General features: G+C 55.7%; 1 protein-coding gene across 5 annotated transcripts in view; it reads right to left on the bottom strand.

Moving 5' to 3' along the window:
* Positions 1-2,657: 2,657 nt before the first annotated feature.
* Positions 2,658-13,788, bottom strand: part of SNX19 (sorting nexin 19) — a 111,556-nt gene continuing 100,425 nt past the window's right edge. The window contains exons 12-13 of one of the 5 annotated variants that reach the window (XM_083808395.1): positions 11,578-11,726; positions 2,658-10,409 (exon numbers count right to left, since the gene is read on the bottom strand). In XM_083808395.1, coding sequence (XP_083664521.1) covers positions 10,336-10,409; positions 11,578-11,726 — 223 coding nt within the window. In that variant the 3' untranslated portion in view covers positions 2,658-10,335. Of the gene's footprint in view, positions 10,410-11,577; positions 11,727-13,788 lie in introns of those variants that run through there. The other 4 variants (XR_014574652.1, XM_083808398.1, XR_014574653.1 and 1 more) reach the window with 4 other exon arrangements.

The following is a 13,788-nucleotide window of genomic DNA, read 5'->3' as shown; positions in this document are numbered from 1 at the left end:
TTGCTGACCGGTGCTGTGCAGCCAGAGGGGTGGCAGGAGCTGGCTCGGGCTGTGCTAGCTGTCCCTGTCCCCTTCCAGCAGCGCTGGCCCTGCTTTCACACCAAGCTGAACCTCGCGCTCTGGAGCAGGGGCAGCCCCAGAACCCAGTTCAGGCTGACTCTGGGCTCTGCCGGAGGGTTCCTTAGTGTGAATTGTGTTAATTGCCAGGCAGGTTTAGTGGGAGAACAGCCTGGGCTTGGCTAACCTGGTGTGCATTGCAAGGAAGCCTTTCCCTTTCAGTGCAAACCCGGCGCTGTGGCTCACCCCTGCCACCTTCCCTGCCTCTCCTGGGGTCCCCACTCCCACCAGGGGTGCAGAGGTCACACCTTCAGAGAGCAGGGTCCGAGTTCCCTTGCCATGAAGAGAACGAAGCCTGGTTCACCCCACAGATGGGGGAAGATGTAAATCATCCCCCGGCACCAGGGCTGCTCCCTCCTGGGTGCTGCACGGGATCTGAGCCCCGCGGCAGCCCTGGCGGCGATGCCCACATGTCCCAATGCCTTTCCCGGCAGCAGGGCTGTGGCCTGGAGCTGGAGCATGTTCAGGGATTGCAGCGGGGCTCTTCACCCTGGAAAAATGCATCCCTGGCAGGGTAGGCAAGGAGGAAAGCAGCACATCCAGAAGAAGGGGAATTAAGAAATTCCTTTCTCCCCCCACAGACAGACACAAACCTTGAATGCGCAAGACCTCTGGCTTGCGCCTGCAGTTTTGCCATGGCCAGATGAAATCTAGGAGATAGGCTAGGAAGTGGGCTTTGATGTGCAACCACCACCCAGCTCCTCTCTGTTATTCCTTCTCCCCTGCGCCAAGCTGCTGTAATAGATGCGTCCCCTTTGCCCCCACAATTCAAGGCTTTCTGCGTGAATGAATTCATCACTCAGATAGCTACCCGCAGGCACAAGGTGGGGAAAGCCAAGGTAAATACCCATCCATCCATCAGCAGATACACGACGAAGCTCTCCCCTCTTCGAGGGATTCACCCTGGGAGTTCAAGTGCAAAGCGAAGGCTGTAGCAAGGCAGGATAGGACCCTCAGCCCTGCAAATCCCCCTCAGCCACCGAGGATGCTGCCAGCATCGCTGCCAACATGATTTATTTCGGAGGTGCACAGCCCACCCTGAGGGGTCCTGGTGTTTGCCAGCCAAAGTGATCCTACCCTGCAAAAGCCAACAAGGGGAGGGTGTTCATGCCTCTGGCACCGGTGGCTTTTGCAAAACAATGCTGTCGGCTCACAGCCACAGTCCTTTCTGAACCGTAGACAAGCAAAGCCACCATCCTTTTGGTTCAAAATATCCCCCAAATGACAAAAGAAAATGGAAAAGGAAAGTGAGACAGATTCCCATGAAGAGAGCAAATGAGTGCATCTTCACCACGTCTCCATGTCTTGCCTTCCCACGGAGGGACCCTGGCTGGTCTCCAGACCCCAGCTGGGCGAGCAGCAAAAATTTTCCGACGGGACAAAATCCCTGTGGAGGAGCAGAGGGGCGCCGAGCAAGATGCTCCCACCACGGGGGGAGCGAGCCCCAAGCTGGCTCCCTCCCTCACCCACCCTCATTGCGAGGGAGCAGGAGCCGGATAAGAGCTGTGCCGTCACCGCCCGGCACGGGGGCACCAAAGGGCTTCTCTGGGAGATGCTGGAACCGAAGGGATGTTGTTTTTGGAGGGTTCCTCCACCTCCCGCTTCATACCAGTGAAGGCAGCTGGGTGCAAACCCCCCCAGGGAGCTGCTCTACCTAGGGCTGGGCTGGTGCCTCCTCCGATAAGGATGACCCATGCTACGTGCTACACTGGTCCTCGAAGGATGAATCCTACAGGAACTTGGCTTTGAGCCCTTTGTGACTGTGGGATGTGACGGGAGTTGCTCCGGGCTCCAAGGAGAAGGGCTGGGCAGACACATCGGTGTAGCAGCATGGCCACGGGAGCAGTTGGCCAAGGTCGATGGTGATACTGAGACGGGAGCTCAGACACTGGCGGGGAGAACGAGGATCAGACCGTGGCGGATCTGCAAATGTAATGTGTTTGCTTGGAGCTGTCAAGGAAAAGAAATTTATTTGCTGACAGGGTGGTGGCAGAGAAGAAAAAGAGAGAGCAGGAGGGTGTAGCAGATGTACTGTCTTTGTTCCGCCCTCCGTTCCCAACCTTGGGTGGATTTGGGTCTCTTTGGACTGAGGATGGTGCAAGAGAAGAAATTTGGAGTGAAGTCAGGATCAAAGCCTTACAAAGTCCTTTGCACTGGTGCCGTGTAAGAAATAGGTGCATGCTACAATACTTTCCTGCCACTGGTGTCTATTTTCCCCTTACCCTTTGCACTTAGAGCTCTGGCCTGGGATTTTGTTGAGTTGGCTCTGATGATAACCATAATTTATATTTGGTGGGAGACCTGACTTCCCTCCCACCACGTCCGCGAGACACAAGTGCTCTGCCTGTAACTGCTGATACAGGGGAAACGAGCGGCTCGCAGCGAGCCGTGCTGCTCCCATTGGCACGTGATGTATCATGATTAACAATCTCTCCTTCGTGATATTACCGGCCCCAACCCCTGATCTTGGGAAGAATTCAAAGTCCAGCTTATCAGCAAAAAAATAAGCTAGTTAAACTTAAAACAGCAAGCCTCAGCTCAGGCTAGAGGATGATTTATTAAGAAACATGGACTTCGGAGACAGAGCGAGGGAAAGGAAGCCACAAACCCCACATACAGCCTGTAAAAGTTCCAGTTTATAATCTAACACGAGTGACTGCTCTGCTCGGGCTGAGAAATCATCTGGGATCCATCACAAGGTAGAGACACGCAGCTGCAACGAGCTCAGGGGCCGGAGCGTCGCTCCCGAGCGCACGATGCACAATTCAGCTCCTCCTCCTCAGCCACCCCCAGCCCTGCCCAGGTACCCCCAAATCCTGCCGAGGGGGACGAGGCAAATCCCCAGGTGTGCTTCCCCTGCTTGGGCACAGCCTGGCTCCCGTGGGACTTCACAGCATCCCCTGGTCCAGCTATGAATCGCTGCGGTGCCCCGCTTGGGAAGCATCCAGTTGTTCCCCGTTAACTAGGCAGAACTATTTCCTCTCGGGGTCTAATGACCTGGTAAAAGCAGGCATCTCCGTTACCAGCACACATCTGAACATAAACTCTCACCTAAAGCTAGGCGAAGGCACATGACGAGCAGCAATACTTTACGCTCACGTTATTTTTTTTACAAGTGCAGAGCAAAGTATTTGAAATGAAGTGAAAAGGAGATATCAGAAACCAGGTGTTGTTTTTGCGAAACCTTTTGATTTGGAAGAAACTCATTTTTTCCACTAGGAAGCTGTTACATCCCAAACCCTTGGCTCACACTTACAGAAAGCACTGGAGGTGTTATTAATGACCACTGAAACGTGAGGACCAAAGCATCTAAGCTGCCACCTCCCTTCCTGCAAACGGATTACACTCATTCATAAAACAACAAAAAAAGGCCAGTCCGATAGCATGAGCTGGGATGAAAATCATTCAGGAAACAAAGAAGCGAGGCTGGATTTCTTGCTTTGGCCATGTCATTCCCAGTAAGGCCTTCTAGTTTAATGCACTCCTTGGAAACAGGAGAATACCTGAGGTTCCCCCAAGGGCAAAAGCACAGCGTGTCAGCTGGGTCCTGATGAGAACCACCAGGTAAAACGGAGCCAGAAATGATTACAGGAGCAGTGACCAGGGGGAAGTTTCCCTTCCTGCTGCCTCCACCTGCCTCCGCTGACTGCCCGAAAGGTGTTTTGCTGTAAAGGGGGTTACACGGATGTGGGAGCAGGTTATATGGGCATGGGAACGCACTCGGGAGGGCTGTTAAAGACAGGGCTTTAATTCCTACCAGGGCTAAAGCCTGGGAGAACAGCTGAGCGTGGCTGCTGGCATTTAATATCCAACATCTGCGTCTTACGCAGCGCTAGGGCTTTGCCACGTGGGGACCACCGCCGTGCGACGCAGACAGACGCGGGTGGCAGCAGGTCCCACCGAGACACCTCCTGCCTGCTGCTCTTGGGGGTGGAAGCTCCTCTTTTTGAGGGGACCTGGGGCAAGTTTCACCCTTTTTGGGGACCAGGTGCCAGGCTGGGGGGGGCTACCTGTGAGCTACCTTCACCAGCACTTCTTCCCAAAGCGCTGAAAGCAAAGGATGCTCCGACAGCTTATTGGAGACATCCTCGTGGGATCTCCCAAAACCTGAATTTAGTGGGGACGGGGAGCACCTGCCCCTTTGGTGGAGCTGCCCCCCAGGAAGCAGACTCCGTCCTCCCCACCATCCCTGCAGCCTGTTGAGCTGCAAACCTCGCGGGTTGTTATCAGCCCCCCAGGAGAGCGGCGATAACCTGGACCCCTCCGGCTTCGTCCTGTTTGATCTGGAGCTGGCACCGGGGAAAGCAGACGGGGCGGCAGATAAGGAAGCCGAGTGCTCCGGCATCGTCCCGTGCCAGAGCTGTCATCTCCGGCCAGGAAGGCAGAGCGTCACGGTGGGAAAGGCTCGGGGACACGAAGGGCACCCCCCCCCCAACCTCCTTCCTGAGCCTTAGGGGACAATGAGTGCACCCCGTCTGCCCCACGCCTCTTAATCAGGGATGGGGCAAAGCCTCCTGCCAAAGGGCCACTGAGGTGTATCTCAAAAGCAAAAAGCTGCCAGGAGATGTGGATAACCTGGACCTGCCGCCCTTGGTGTGCAAGGGGGGGGCGAAGCCCGGGGGGAGAGCTCCCTGCTCCCCTCCTGCACCCTTCCTCCCTCGGTGTGAGCCTGTGTTTGTGCATTCTTGTTTTACAGGGAGGGAAAAGCCAACGAGAGCCAGCAAACATAAACCCAGCGAGCAGGGAAGCTAATGAGCTGCTCTCGGGCCTCACCGCCCATAAAAAGGGAGCTGCAAAAGGCCCCCAGCCCCGGGGCGAGGGGCTGGCAGCGGAGGGGCCGTGCACCGGGGCTACTGTGCCGTGTGCTCCCATGCTGGAGGCTGCCAGATGCCAGACCCTGCACACGCAGAGCTTCCACACCAAAAAAAAAAAAAAAAAAGAGCCTCAGCAGTCCCCTTTGGGGCTGGGTGGGGGCTTTGCAGCTCGGGGGCTGCACTGCGCTGTTTTTTTCTGGCTGCTCATGCTTCTCTTCCTCTGTTAAGACCAAACCCCGCAGCCCCTGCTCACACGTTTGCCCAGGTTCGGGCTCTCTGGGTGCAAGCACCGCCACGTTCCCGGGCTGCAGTCAAGGCTGTCAGCTCAAGCATCCCAACAGAGAGTCCCCGTTATGAAAAAAAAAAATCATCACCGACAGCCCCAGAACACGATCGCATGGGACAGAGGAACAGGCAGGTCAGGAAACGGGGCACAGCTGCCTGCCTGGAGCCGTGCCCACCCTGCGGCCGATTTGTCATCGGGCAGCAGAGCTTCTGCTGGAGGACAGCCTGTCCTTGCACACGTGTGCGCAAAATCCCCGTGTGTGCAAAATCCCTGGCAAGTTTGGGCTTTGCCGGGTCTCTCCCTGCAGCAGCTGGGAAGGGAAGAGCCGGACAGCGAGCCTGCGGTGCCCGTCCCCGCAAACAGCGCGTGCAGGATGCTCCTCTGGGCTTTTGTATCTGCAGCCAGGAACTGGTGATCAGCAGTGGACGTGGTCAGCGATCACGGGGCACCGTAAATGTCTGAGCGCTGCCGGATTTTGGCTCCCTTGAAGTCGCAGCCAGGCTGGTGGAGCATGGCGGGGTCGAAGCGTCCTGCTCGTGCTCCTTCTGCTGGGGCAACTCCAGTTCTTTCGATGGAGTGACTCCTGCTTTGCGTAACGCTGGCTGGGGGTTGCGTGCTCAGCTGCTGGAGCCCTGAGTTTCAGGCTGGTGTCTGCCAGGAGCTGCTCTGTGGCTCACCAAAAGCAGCAAGGACTGAGCTGGGAGGTCGTTACATCCCCCCCCCGCGTTTCCCCAGCATAAAAACCCTAAATTCCCCCCTCCAGCCTCAAAAGCCAATCCCTTGAGCCAGCCACGTGTTTTCAGCTGAGTGCCAAAACCTCACGAAATGGGCTGCTCCGCCAAATTTCCAGCCAGCTGTGACACACACCGTGTCACCCGCGCACCCCAAGCCCTCTCCCCTTGAACGCAGACGGCGCGATGCAATTCTGCCACAGAAACATTTCCAGGGCTTTTGTTTCCACCCCAGAGTGAAACAGCAAGAGAGTTTTGAAACCCTGCAACAGGCTGTTGCAAAACGTCTCCGTGGTTGGCGTTTTACCCCCCCTCGAGCTCCTGTGTGGAGAAATGGGGTTTCTGCTCTGCGGTGGGCGGACAGGGGAAATGGGCCTTCCCCTGGGGAAACGCTGGGGACCTTTGCAGCAATATGCAGAATTTTTGGCCCAGTGGGTGGCTTGGATGTAAGAACCCAGATCTCTAACACCGTGGGTGCAATGAGCTGTGCCTGTTCTCAGCACAAGACTGGCCTCCCCTTTCCACGTCCAGCGCCGTGGGGCGGGCAGGGCTGTGGGTCTGAGCACCACCTTCGGCAGCTAAAACTCCCTTTTGAGATGTTTGTTTTGAGTCAGAGCTGCTCAGAATGACCAGGACCCTCTCTGGACACCTGCACCAGAGCTGGGTTTTGTTCTGAGCCCTTGTCTACCCTTAGGAAATACGCCTGCATCGCTCCAGTCCAGCCAGCACTCCAGTGCAGACAGGTAAATAAATGACCAAACCTAAGTAAACCTGCTGGATGGGACTTTAGCAAAGGCAGACTGAAAAAGACTCCTTTTTTTTTTTTTTTTTTTTCCCTTTTTTGCCTCTTCCTGCTTTAAAACTGGTCAGAGGACGTTGGCAAATGTTCTCAGCATGGCCTAAGAGCCAGATGACATTTTCTGGGACTTTCCTAAGAGGACGCAGAGAGCAGCCTTCACTCCCCATCACCGCGCTCCTTAACTCAAGAGGTTTGCACATGAAACCATTTACACCTGGGAGAAATATTAAACCTCTGGCCCGATGGCCCCTGAGCCACAACCTCGCTTGAGGACACCAGTCCCAGCTCTTGGAAAGACCCAGCTCCAAAGGAAATTAGCACTGCAACTCGAAATGGAAAGCGCACCCTAGCAAATCCCACTGAAACCCGGCTGATTTTTCTCTTCCTTGCTCTTAGCAGCTTGGAAAACCCAAGCTGAGCTGTGGTGAACTTACAGATAAATGCTCCTGTGCTTCCATTTGGGGTCATGCACATGGTGGAAAGCTAGCACGGACATGGGTTCGCCGTCCCAGCGCCGCGGGTCCCCGTGTCCCGCGCAGGGCTGACATCAGTTCCTCTGGCTTTTATTGCCCCGGTCCCAGCTCTGGCCTGATTTTTAATTGCCTCGTAATTCCTGCAGCACTTAGAGCTTTTATAAGCCTCCTGCTTTCCCCGAGGTCAAGACTGAGTGCCCCCAGCTCCCCCGTTTTCTTAATGGCCAAATAGTTGGTGAGCAGTAAAAGAGGGAGGCGGGTGCCGTTTCCTTGCAGGAGCGGGGCACGTGCGCTGCGCGGGGCACTGCAGTTAAGGCAAAAGAGGAAAAAACATTCAGAAACGGGGCAGTTTGCGGCCTTTCATGGCCACCTCCATCTCTCGGGGCTAGGGGGCACCAGAAGGGTGGAGGAGACGTTGTGGGGAAGGATAGATGTCCTTCACGCTCCTGCTTCGGGGAGGTTTTTGCACGGTTTGTGTCAGACACTTTGGAAATGTCTTACAGGGGACGGTGGTGTTAAGAGGGGAGGTTAACCCTGCCCAGTTCGCCACGAGAAGTGGGCCTGCTGGACTGCCTGTGGGTGGTAGGGAGCAGGTGGGGTTTGGCTTGCTTCGTTTCTGGCAATTAGGAGCGGAGCGAAGCTGTACGAGGCTCGCCGAAGGAGGCTGGAAGGGCTGGGTTGAGCCGCAGCCAGGCCGGGGTTTCCAGGGAAGGTTCCTCATTAAATCAGCCACCACGCAGCAAACCCGTGTGCTGCTGAGCACTGGTGGAGACAAACCCATCCCGAGGAGCTCAGGGCAGAGAAATTCCTCTGCAGCAGCCCCAGGGCTGCGTTTGGGAGCAGCAGGAGCAGGGATGGGTGTTACTGGGTCACACTGGAGGTGACTGGTGGCACCAGTAGAAGGGTGACTGCAGCGTCCCGACTCCATCACCTGGGTGGGACCTGGCAGGAGGATGAGCTGCACAGTGCCTGCACTAAAGGGACGGGTCCTTCTGACCCACCAGTCAAACCAGTTAGCAGACTGGGACGATGGCGGGCCACACAAATCCTCTGCCGAGGCACCGGAGCTGCTGGCAGCAGCTGGCTGTGTTTACTCAGATGAGAACAATTTTTGTTCGCTTGTGCTCTTGACGGGTCCAACCTGGAGGCCTCCCAAGCCCGCTGCCAACAACAACAGGCGGGCGGGATGGTATGGGAGGCTGGGAGCGTTCCTACACCCAGCTGAGCCGTCAGCTGGCCTGGGGGCTGTGGGCTCACGGGGCCGGTGACCGAATTCCCTGGCTCCAGCTTAAGGCTGGGGTTAGGGTGTGAACAGGGATCCCCCATCATTCCCCAAAAAACCACTTGCTGGTCCCCCAGATTGAAGCACAGAGAGGGTCCTGACGCAGGGGGGGTCTGACCCTAAAGAAAATGGGTCCCTAAAGCACCTCCTGTGAGTGATGTACCTGAGCTCGGATGGGAAATACGCCTCCTTGCTGGGGTGACTGCAAAGAACAGGGCACGCCGATTGGGAATTGCCCCGAGTACGGCAAAACCCCAAACCTGAGGGCTTTCCAGCTTGGCTGGATGATTTCTTGCTGCCCGCCATGCACACGAGGAGCTGGTTGCCTTTCCTGGTACCGCGCTGCCCACACGGGCGGTGACGCCCTGTGCTGTTAGTGGGTGTGAGCGCTGGCTTTTCCCAGCAAAAATCCCATAAAGGAGGCTATCCCTGCAGAGGGAACCTGCCCCCTTGGTGCTGATACGGCCGTGCAGCAGCAGCACAGCTGGGCCCCGCTCTTTTGGCAGGGATTTACCCAAGTGAGAGCTGAATAAACCTGTCAAAGCACACCGTGCTCGGCGGAAGGCGAACCTCCCCGGTTGTCACTGAATAGATAAACCAGCTTGTCTGGTTTGCCTTCAGATTTCCTCCACGGATAATGTTTTTTTAAGGGGGAGAGGGGAGAAGTAGAGATGTCCCCAGGCTGGCAGACGTGATGCGGGGTCAGCCAGTCTCCAGCAGGGCACCGCAGTGCCCTCTCCCACCCTTGGTACCCGAAGCTGCTGGGTTCAGCCAGGGCCAGCTTTTGCCATGGGGGAAGAGATGCCAGGAGAATGCAAATGCACAAACAGAGGCAGGCAGGGGGTAACTGGGAGGCTTGGGCTTATTCGGAGGGGCCAGCTCGGCTCTTCCCGTGAGAAAGTCAGGCGGGAGCTGCAGATGAGCCTGGCCAAGCACAGAAATGCCTCCCCATCCCTCGGCAAAGTCCTCCAGGGATGCTGGAAAAGGACATGGCTTGTCCTGATCCCTGCTCCCCCCGGGCACCAGGAGGAACAGAAATAGCACGGCAGACAGGGACCAGAGCACGGAGGTCCCGTGGGGTCCCTCCCGCTGCCCAGACAGGGGTAGGGGGCTCACACGCTGTGTGGTCCTCGGGCATCAGCACCACGGTGCACATCCCACCCCGCTGCAGCGCAGATAAATTCACCAGGAGCCCACAGACATCAAACGCTTCCTCGATTTCATGTGCTGGGGCTGAATAATTTTATCAGCATCTGAAGTGCTAAAGAAAAAAACATCTTTCTGGTTCTCAGACTCTGCGGAAAGCTGAAAGACGCCCAAGGGTGAATCAAAACGCAAAAGAAACGGGAGCAATGAAAATGGAATTAAAAAGAGAGCCCTTGCTGACTTGCAGCCCAGCGCTGATGCTGGAGAAGCAAATCGTGATTTGTGAACGCCTCGAGATGGGGAAGTGGAGGCCATCGGAAAAGGGAGTGAATAAACACGGCTCTGTATGAGCTCTATGGAGATAACTGGAGGCAAGAGCTAGGCAGCGTTTTTCCAGCTGAACAGAGTTTGGCCAGACAGCATTTCGCAGGCGTGCTTCAATCCGATGAAAACAGCTATTCGGGATTCTGGAGGCAGTGTGCTTCAGGAAGGTCAGCACCTCGCGGGGTGCCCCCGATCCCCTCTCCGACCCTCTCTTACGGGTAAAGGCAAAAGGAAATATTTCTTCTGGGCAATATTCCCTTCCGTGGCGAACTCCAAACTTCTGAATCTAAAGATGAAACCAACAGTGGGAAATTTCTCAGTTCCTTATTTCAGTGGGGCTCCTCTTGGTATGTCTTTAGAGCATCAGCGACAGAGGTGGGGTCCCTGCTTAACTTCACCGGTCACACTGCGTTGGCTCCCTTTTTCTAGCCTGTGAGCTGCAAAGAGGAAAAAAAAAATGGCATTTTTCCAGGTTATTCACCCAAGGGCAGGGCTGGGGGTGAGTGGGAAGCCCTGTGGCCGTGGCGCAGGAGCTCTGGGACTGCTCTGCCTCGGTTTTCGTCTCTGGCACCAGCACCACTGATCCTCTGCAGTCCCCTTCCTGACGGCTCCGGACACCCAGACCGAGCCCCGCTCCCTGTCCTCTGCCCCAGTCCCCTCGGGATGCCCGCAGCAGCCCCGGCCCCACAAATGCCAGGGCCCAGACGTGACCTAGGTGTGGAGGGCGGCGGTGGGTGATGGCGGGGGGCCAGCCGCCCCGCCATGAGATCCCCCACTGTTCTCCACGAAGAATGGCCCCTTGTCCTGCCCCGGCAGCAGCCCAGGCATCTCACCCTGGGCTACGGGGGCAGCCAGGCGGCGCAGTTTTGGGGACAAAAGCGTCAATTCGGAGACCCAGAGACAAGGGGAGCACAAGAGTTGGGTCAGACGGGGCAGCCTCAGCCCTTGGCCCAGCCCCAGTGGTGCCGAAGTGATCACTTCACGCCGGGACCCCTGCACGGCGAAGGGGGCTTCCCTTCCCCTGCCCTCCAGATCTGGATATTCAGCACCGAGGGACGTGCTGCACGAGCGCAGTGCCAGGTGAGCCGGGCAGCGAGCAGCTCTCATGCGGCTTCGAGTCCACAGGTGTGTTAAAAGCCAGCCCAGGTTATGTTATCAAGTTTCCAGCTGAGCATCGCTGGGGGATGCGCTTGCTTTCTTCTCTCCTCCAGGAACATAAGGCCCAAAATATGGTTGGCTGTGGAGTTACGGCAGAGCAGACGCAGGGGGTATGCATGGTGGTACAAGCGGTGCTGCATACGTGCTGGCATGTGTGCATGGTACGTGTTGGCATGTGTGCATGCACTTTGTGCACTTCTGCAGAGCTCCTGGTCTGCGCGTGGAGGTGTTGTTGGCTTTGCTGCCACGCTGCTCCCACCAGATATGAGCGTTGCACTTAGCAGAGCTCGCCCAGCTGGGGAGGCTGCAAGCACTGACATAGCTTGGCGCGTGCTGTCTTGTTCTTCAGCCCGAACAGACAGCATGGTGATTGCAGAACAAGATGCACTGAGCAATGCTAAAAACCAAGCAGGCAGCAGGTCCATGGCAGGAGCAAAAGCCACTCACCTGCCACGGCCTTCACCGGCAGCAAATCCCTCTCCTGGTCCTCGTACAAGCACCAGGATCCCTGCGAGGAGCGTGAAGGTCGGGTGTCTGAGATGAGCAGCCCACTTGTGGTTTGGGTGGTATCTCCTGAGCAGCAGAAGTTAATGAGCCTGTAGGAAAATGAAATGGCTTGTAATTCTTTACTTCGGGGCTGCCAGCTATATGTTACATTTAATAGGACAGTTATCGTATGTTAAATACGGGCATGATTAAAAGCATATTTATAGAGGATTAACAGCTCTGTAATGGCTACATGTCTGCTCCGAGGCCATTAAAACTCCCAGAATATGTTTCTAATCATCTATACAATAACTATCTTAATAAATCAGAATTAGAGGCATATCTGGGGGAGTGCGGATTCCAGACTGCACCTGGTGGCGTTCTGCAGAGGGGAAGGGGTGGGATAAAAAATACAAAAAGCAGGCACGAGACGTTTGAGGCGAGAATGACCGCTGTCTGAGGAAGCCTCGCGGTGTACGAGCACGGGTGGAGGCTCACCACTTCTGCACGTGCTTTAAGGACACCTCCCAAAAACACGGTGACAGCTTCCGGAGCTGTGTGGGAGCACGGTGGGGCGAGCCCCCCAGGACAGAGCCCCCCGGCAGCACCCTGGGCAGCTGCTGGGGCTGTTCCAGAAATGTTCCTGAGCCTCCATTTGGTGCATTTCTCACCCCATCCGCGGAGGGGCCCCGGGGCCGCGGGCACCCCGCGGCCAGCAAAACGCCGCCGCGCTGCGCAGGCACTCAGCAAAAACAAACGCCGAGGCAGAGTTTGAAGTGTTTATTTTCCAGCTCCAGGCCATTCATCCAGTGACACCGCTCGGTTCCAACGAGTCCCCCTCTGTTTATAGCAGATGATTAATGAGAGCCAGATTGTCCGTGCCCCTGACGGATGTAAGTACGAAGTTGGGCCTGATCCCCCCTTTCCCCTCCCGCCTCCATCTGCAGCCACCGTGCCATCCTGATTGGCCTGGGGAACAGATTTTCTTCCTGTTTCGTGCAATCAAACCCAAGATTTTATGACTTTCTTTCTTTTTTTTTGGCCTCTCCATCTGCCCTCTTTTTGCTGGAACCTTGGCCGACACGGGAACAGGGGCCGAGGTGCGCTGGGCTCGGGGACACGAAGGGGACAGATCAAACAAAAAACGAACAAGTGACCCCAAAAGATGGGGCAGAAGACGACAAGGGTCATGTCCACCCAAAGCAGAATTAGGGGACAGTTGTGCATGGAGCAAGGAGCCCTGCCACGATGCATACAGCAGCGTGACGGCTGCTGGGCACTGTGACCATGACATGGTGACCCAGGGGACACAGCCTTGTCCCCAGCCTCCTGACTCGTCCCCATCACTCGCGGACCTTTTTGTGCCATGCCATCCATCTGCTCTCTGGGTTTCCTGCAGCGCGCAGGAAAACACACCTGATTTTCCTACAGCGGGAAGATTTAGGAAAAGCTCAGCTTTTCCCCCTTCTAGAAGCTATTTTCAACACTCCCGACGATTAATTCTTTTTAACGAGCTTGCCATGGTGCAACGGAGAGGGACTAGCGAGCTAGGGCTGAAACCAGAGACACCGGGTCTAAACCCTGGGTGCGGGGCCTCATTAGCCCCACTAATCAAGTGCCACTGGGGGAATCATTCTGCACGGAGACAGGGAAGCTGTAAGAAAGTGCTGGACATAAACTAATGAGCCCAATTAATAACAATAATAGCAAAGACATCTTTGCAATGGCTAAATGGGGTTGGATTGAAACCATCTTGAATATGTCACCGCAACAATGCTTTTGCATTCCTCCGAAGTATGGCTCGGGGCAGGAGCAGTTGACACATTTCTCCAGCACTTGAAGCTCAAATTGAAAAACTGCCATTAACATTAAAAAGGAAAAAATAACTTTTTAAAACCCCATACGTTTCTATTTTTTTCCTCCTTTCTGATTCACCCTTCCGATATTTTGCTTGGACTCCAGTCCTGATGCTTTCGTCCTCCTTAGCACATTTTTGGGCTGCTTCCACCATTGTTCTTGGAAACGTTTTTTTTTTTAAAGGACATATATTTAGATATACAACCTGGTCTCCCATGTTAAAAACCCTACCTCAGGCTGGAAAGGGAAAAAGCAGGCGGTAAAAGTGAGCCAAGCCCTTGGCCAAAGCTGCTGCCCCGTGCGCTCACGGGGTGC

The sequence above is a fragment of the Anser anser genome (genome assembly GCF_964211835.1).
Source record: "Anser anser genome assembly, chromosome: 22".
NCBI classification, from domain to species: Eukaryota; Metazoa; Chordata; class Aves; order Anseriformes; family Anatidae; genus Anser; species Anser anser.
This window is presented reverse-complemented; position numbering and strand designations above follow the sequence as displayed.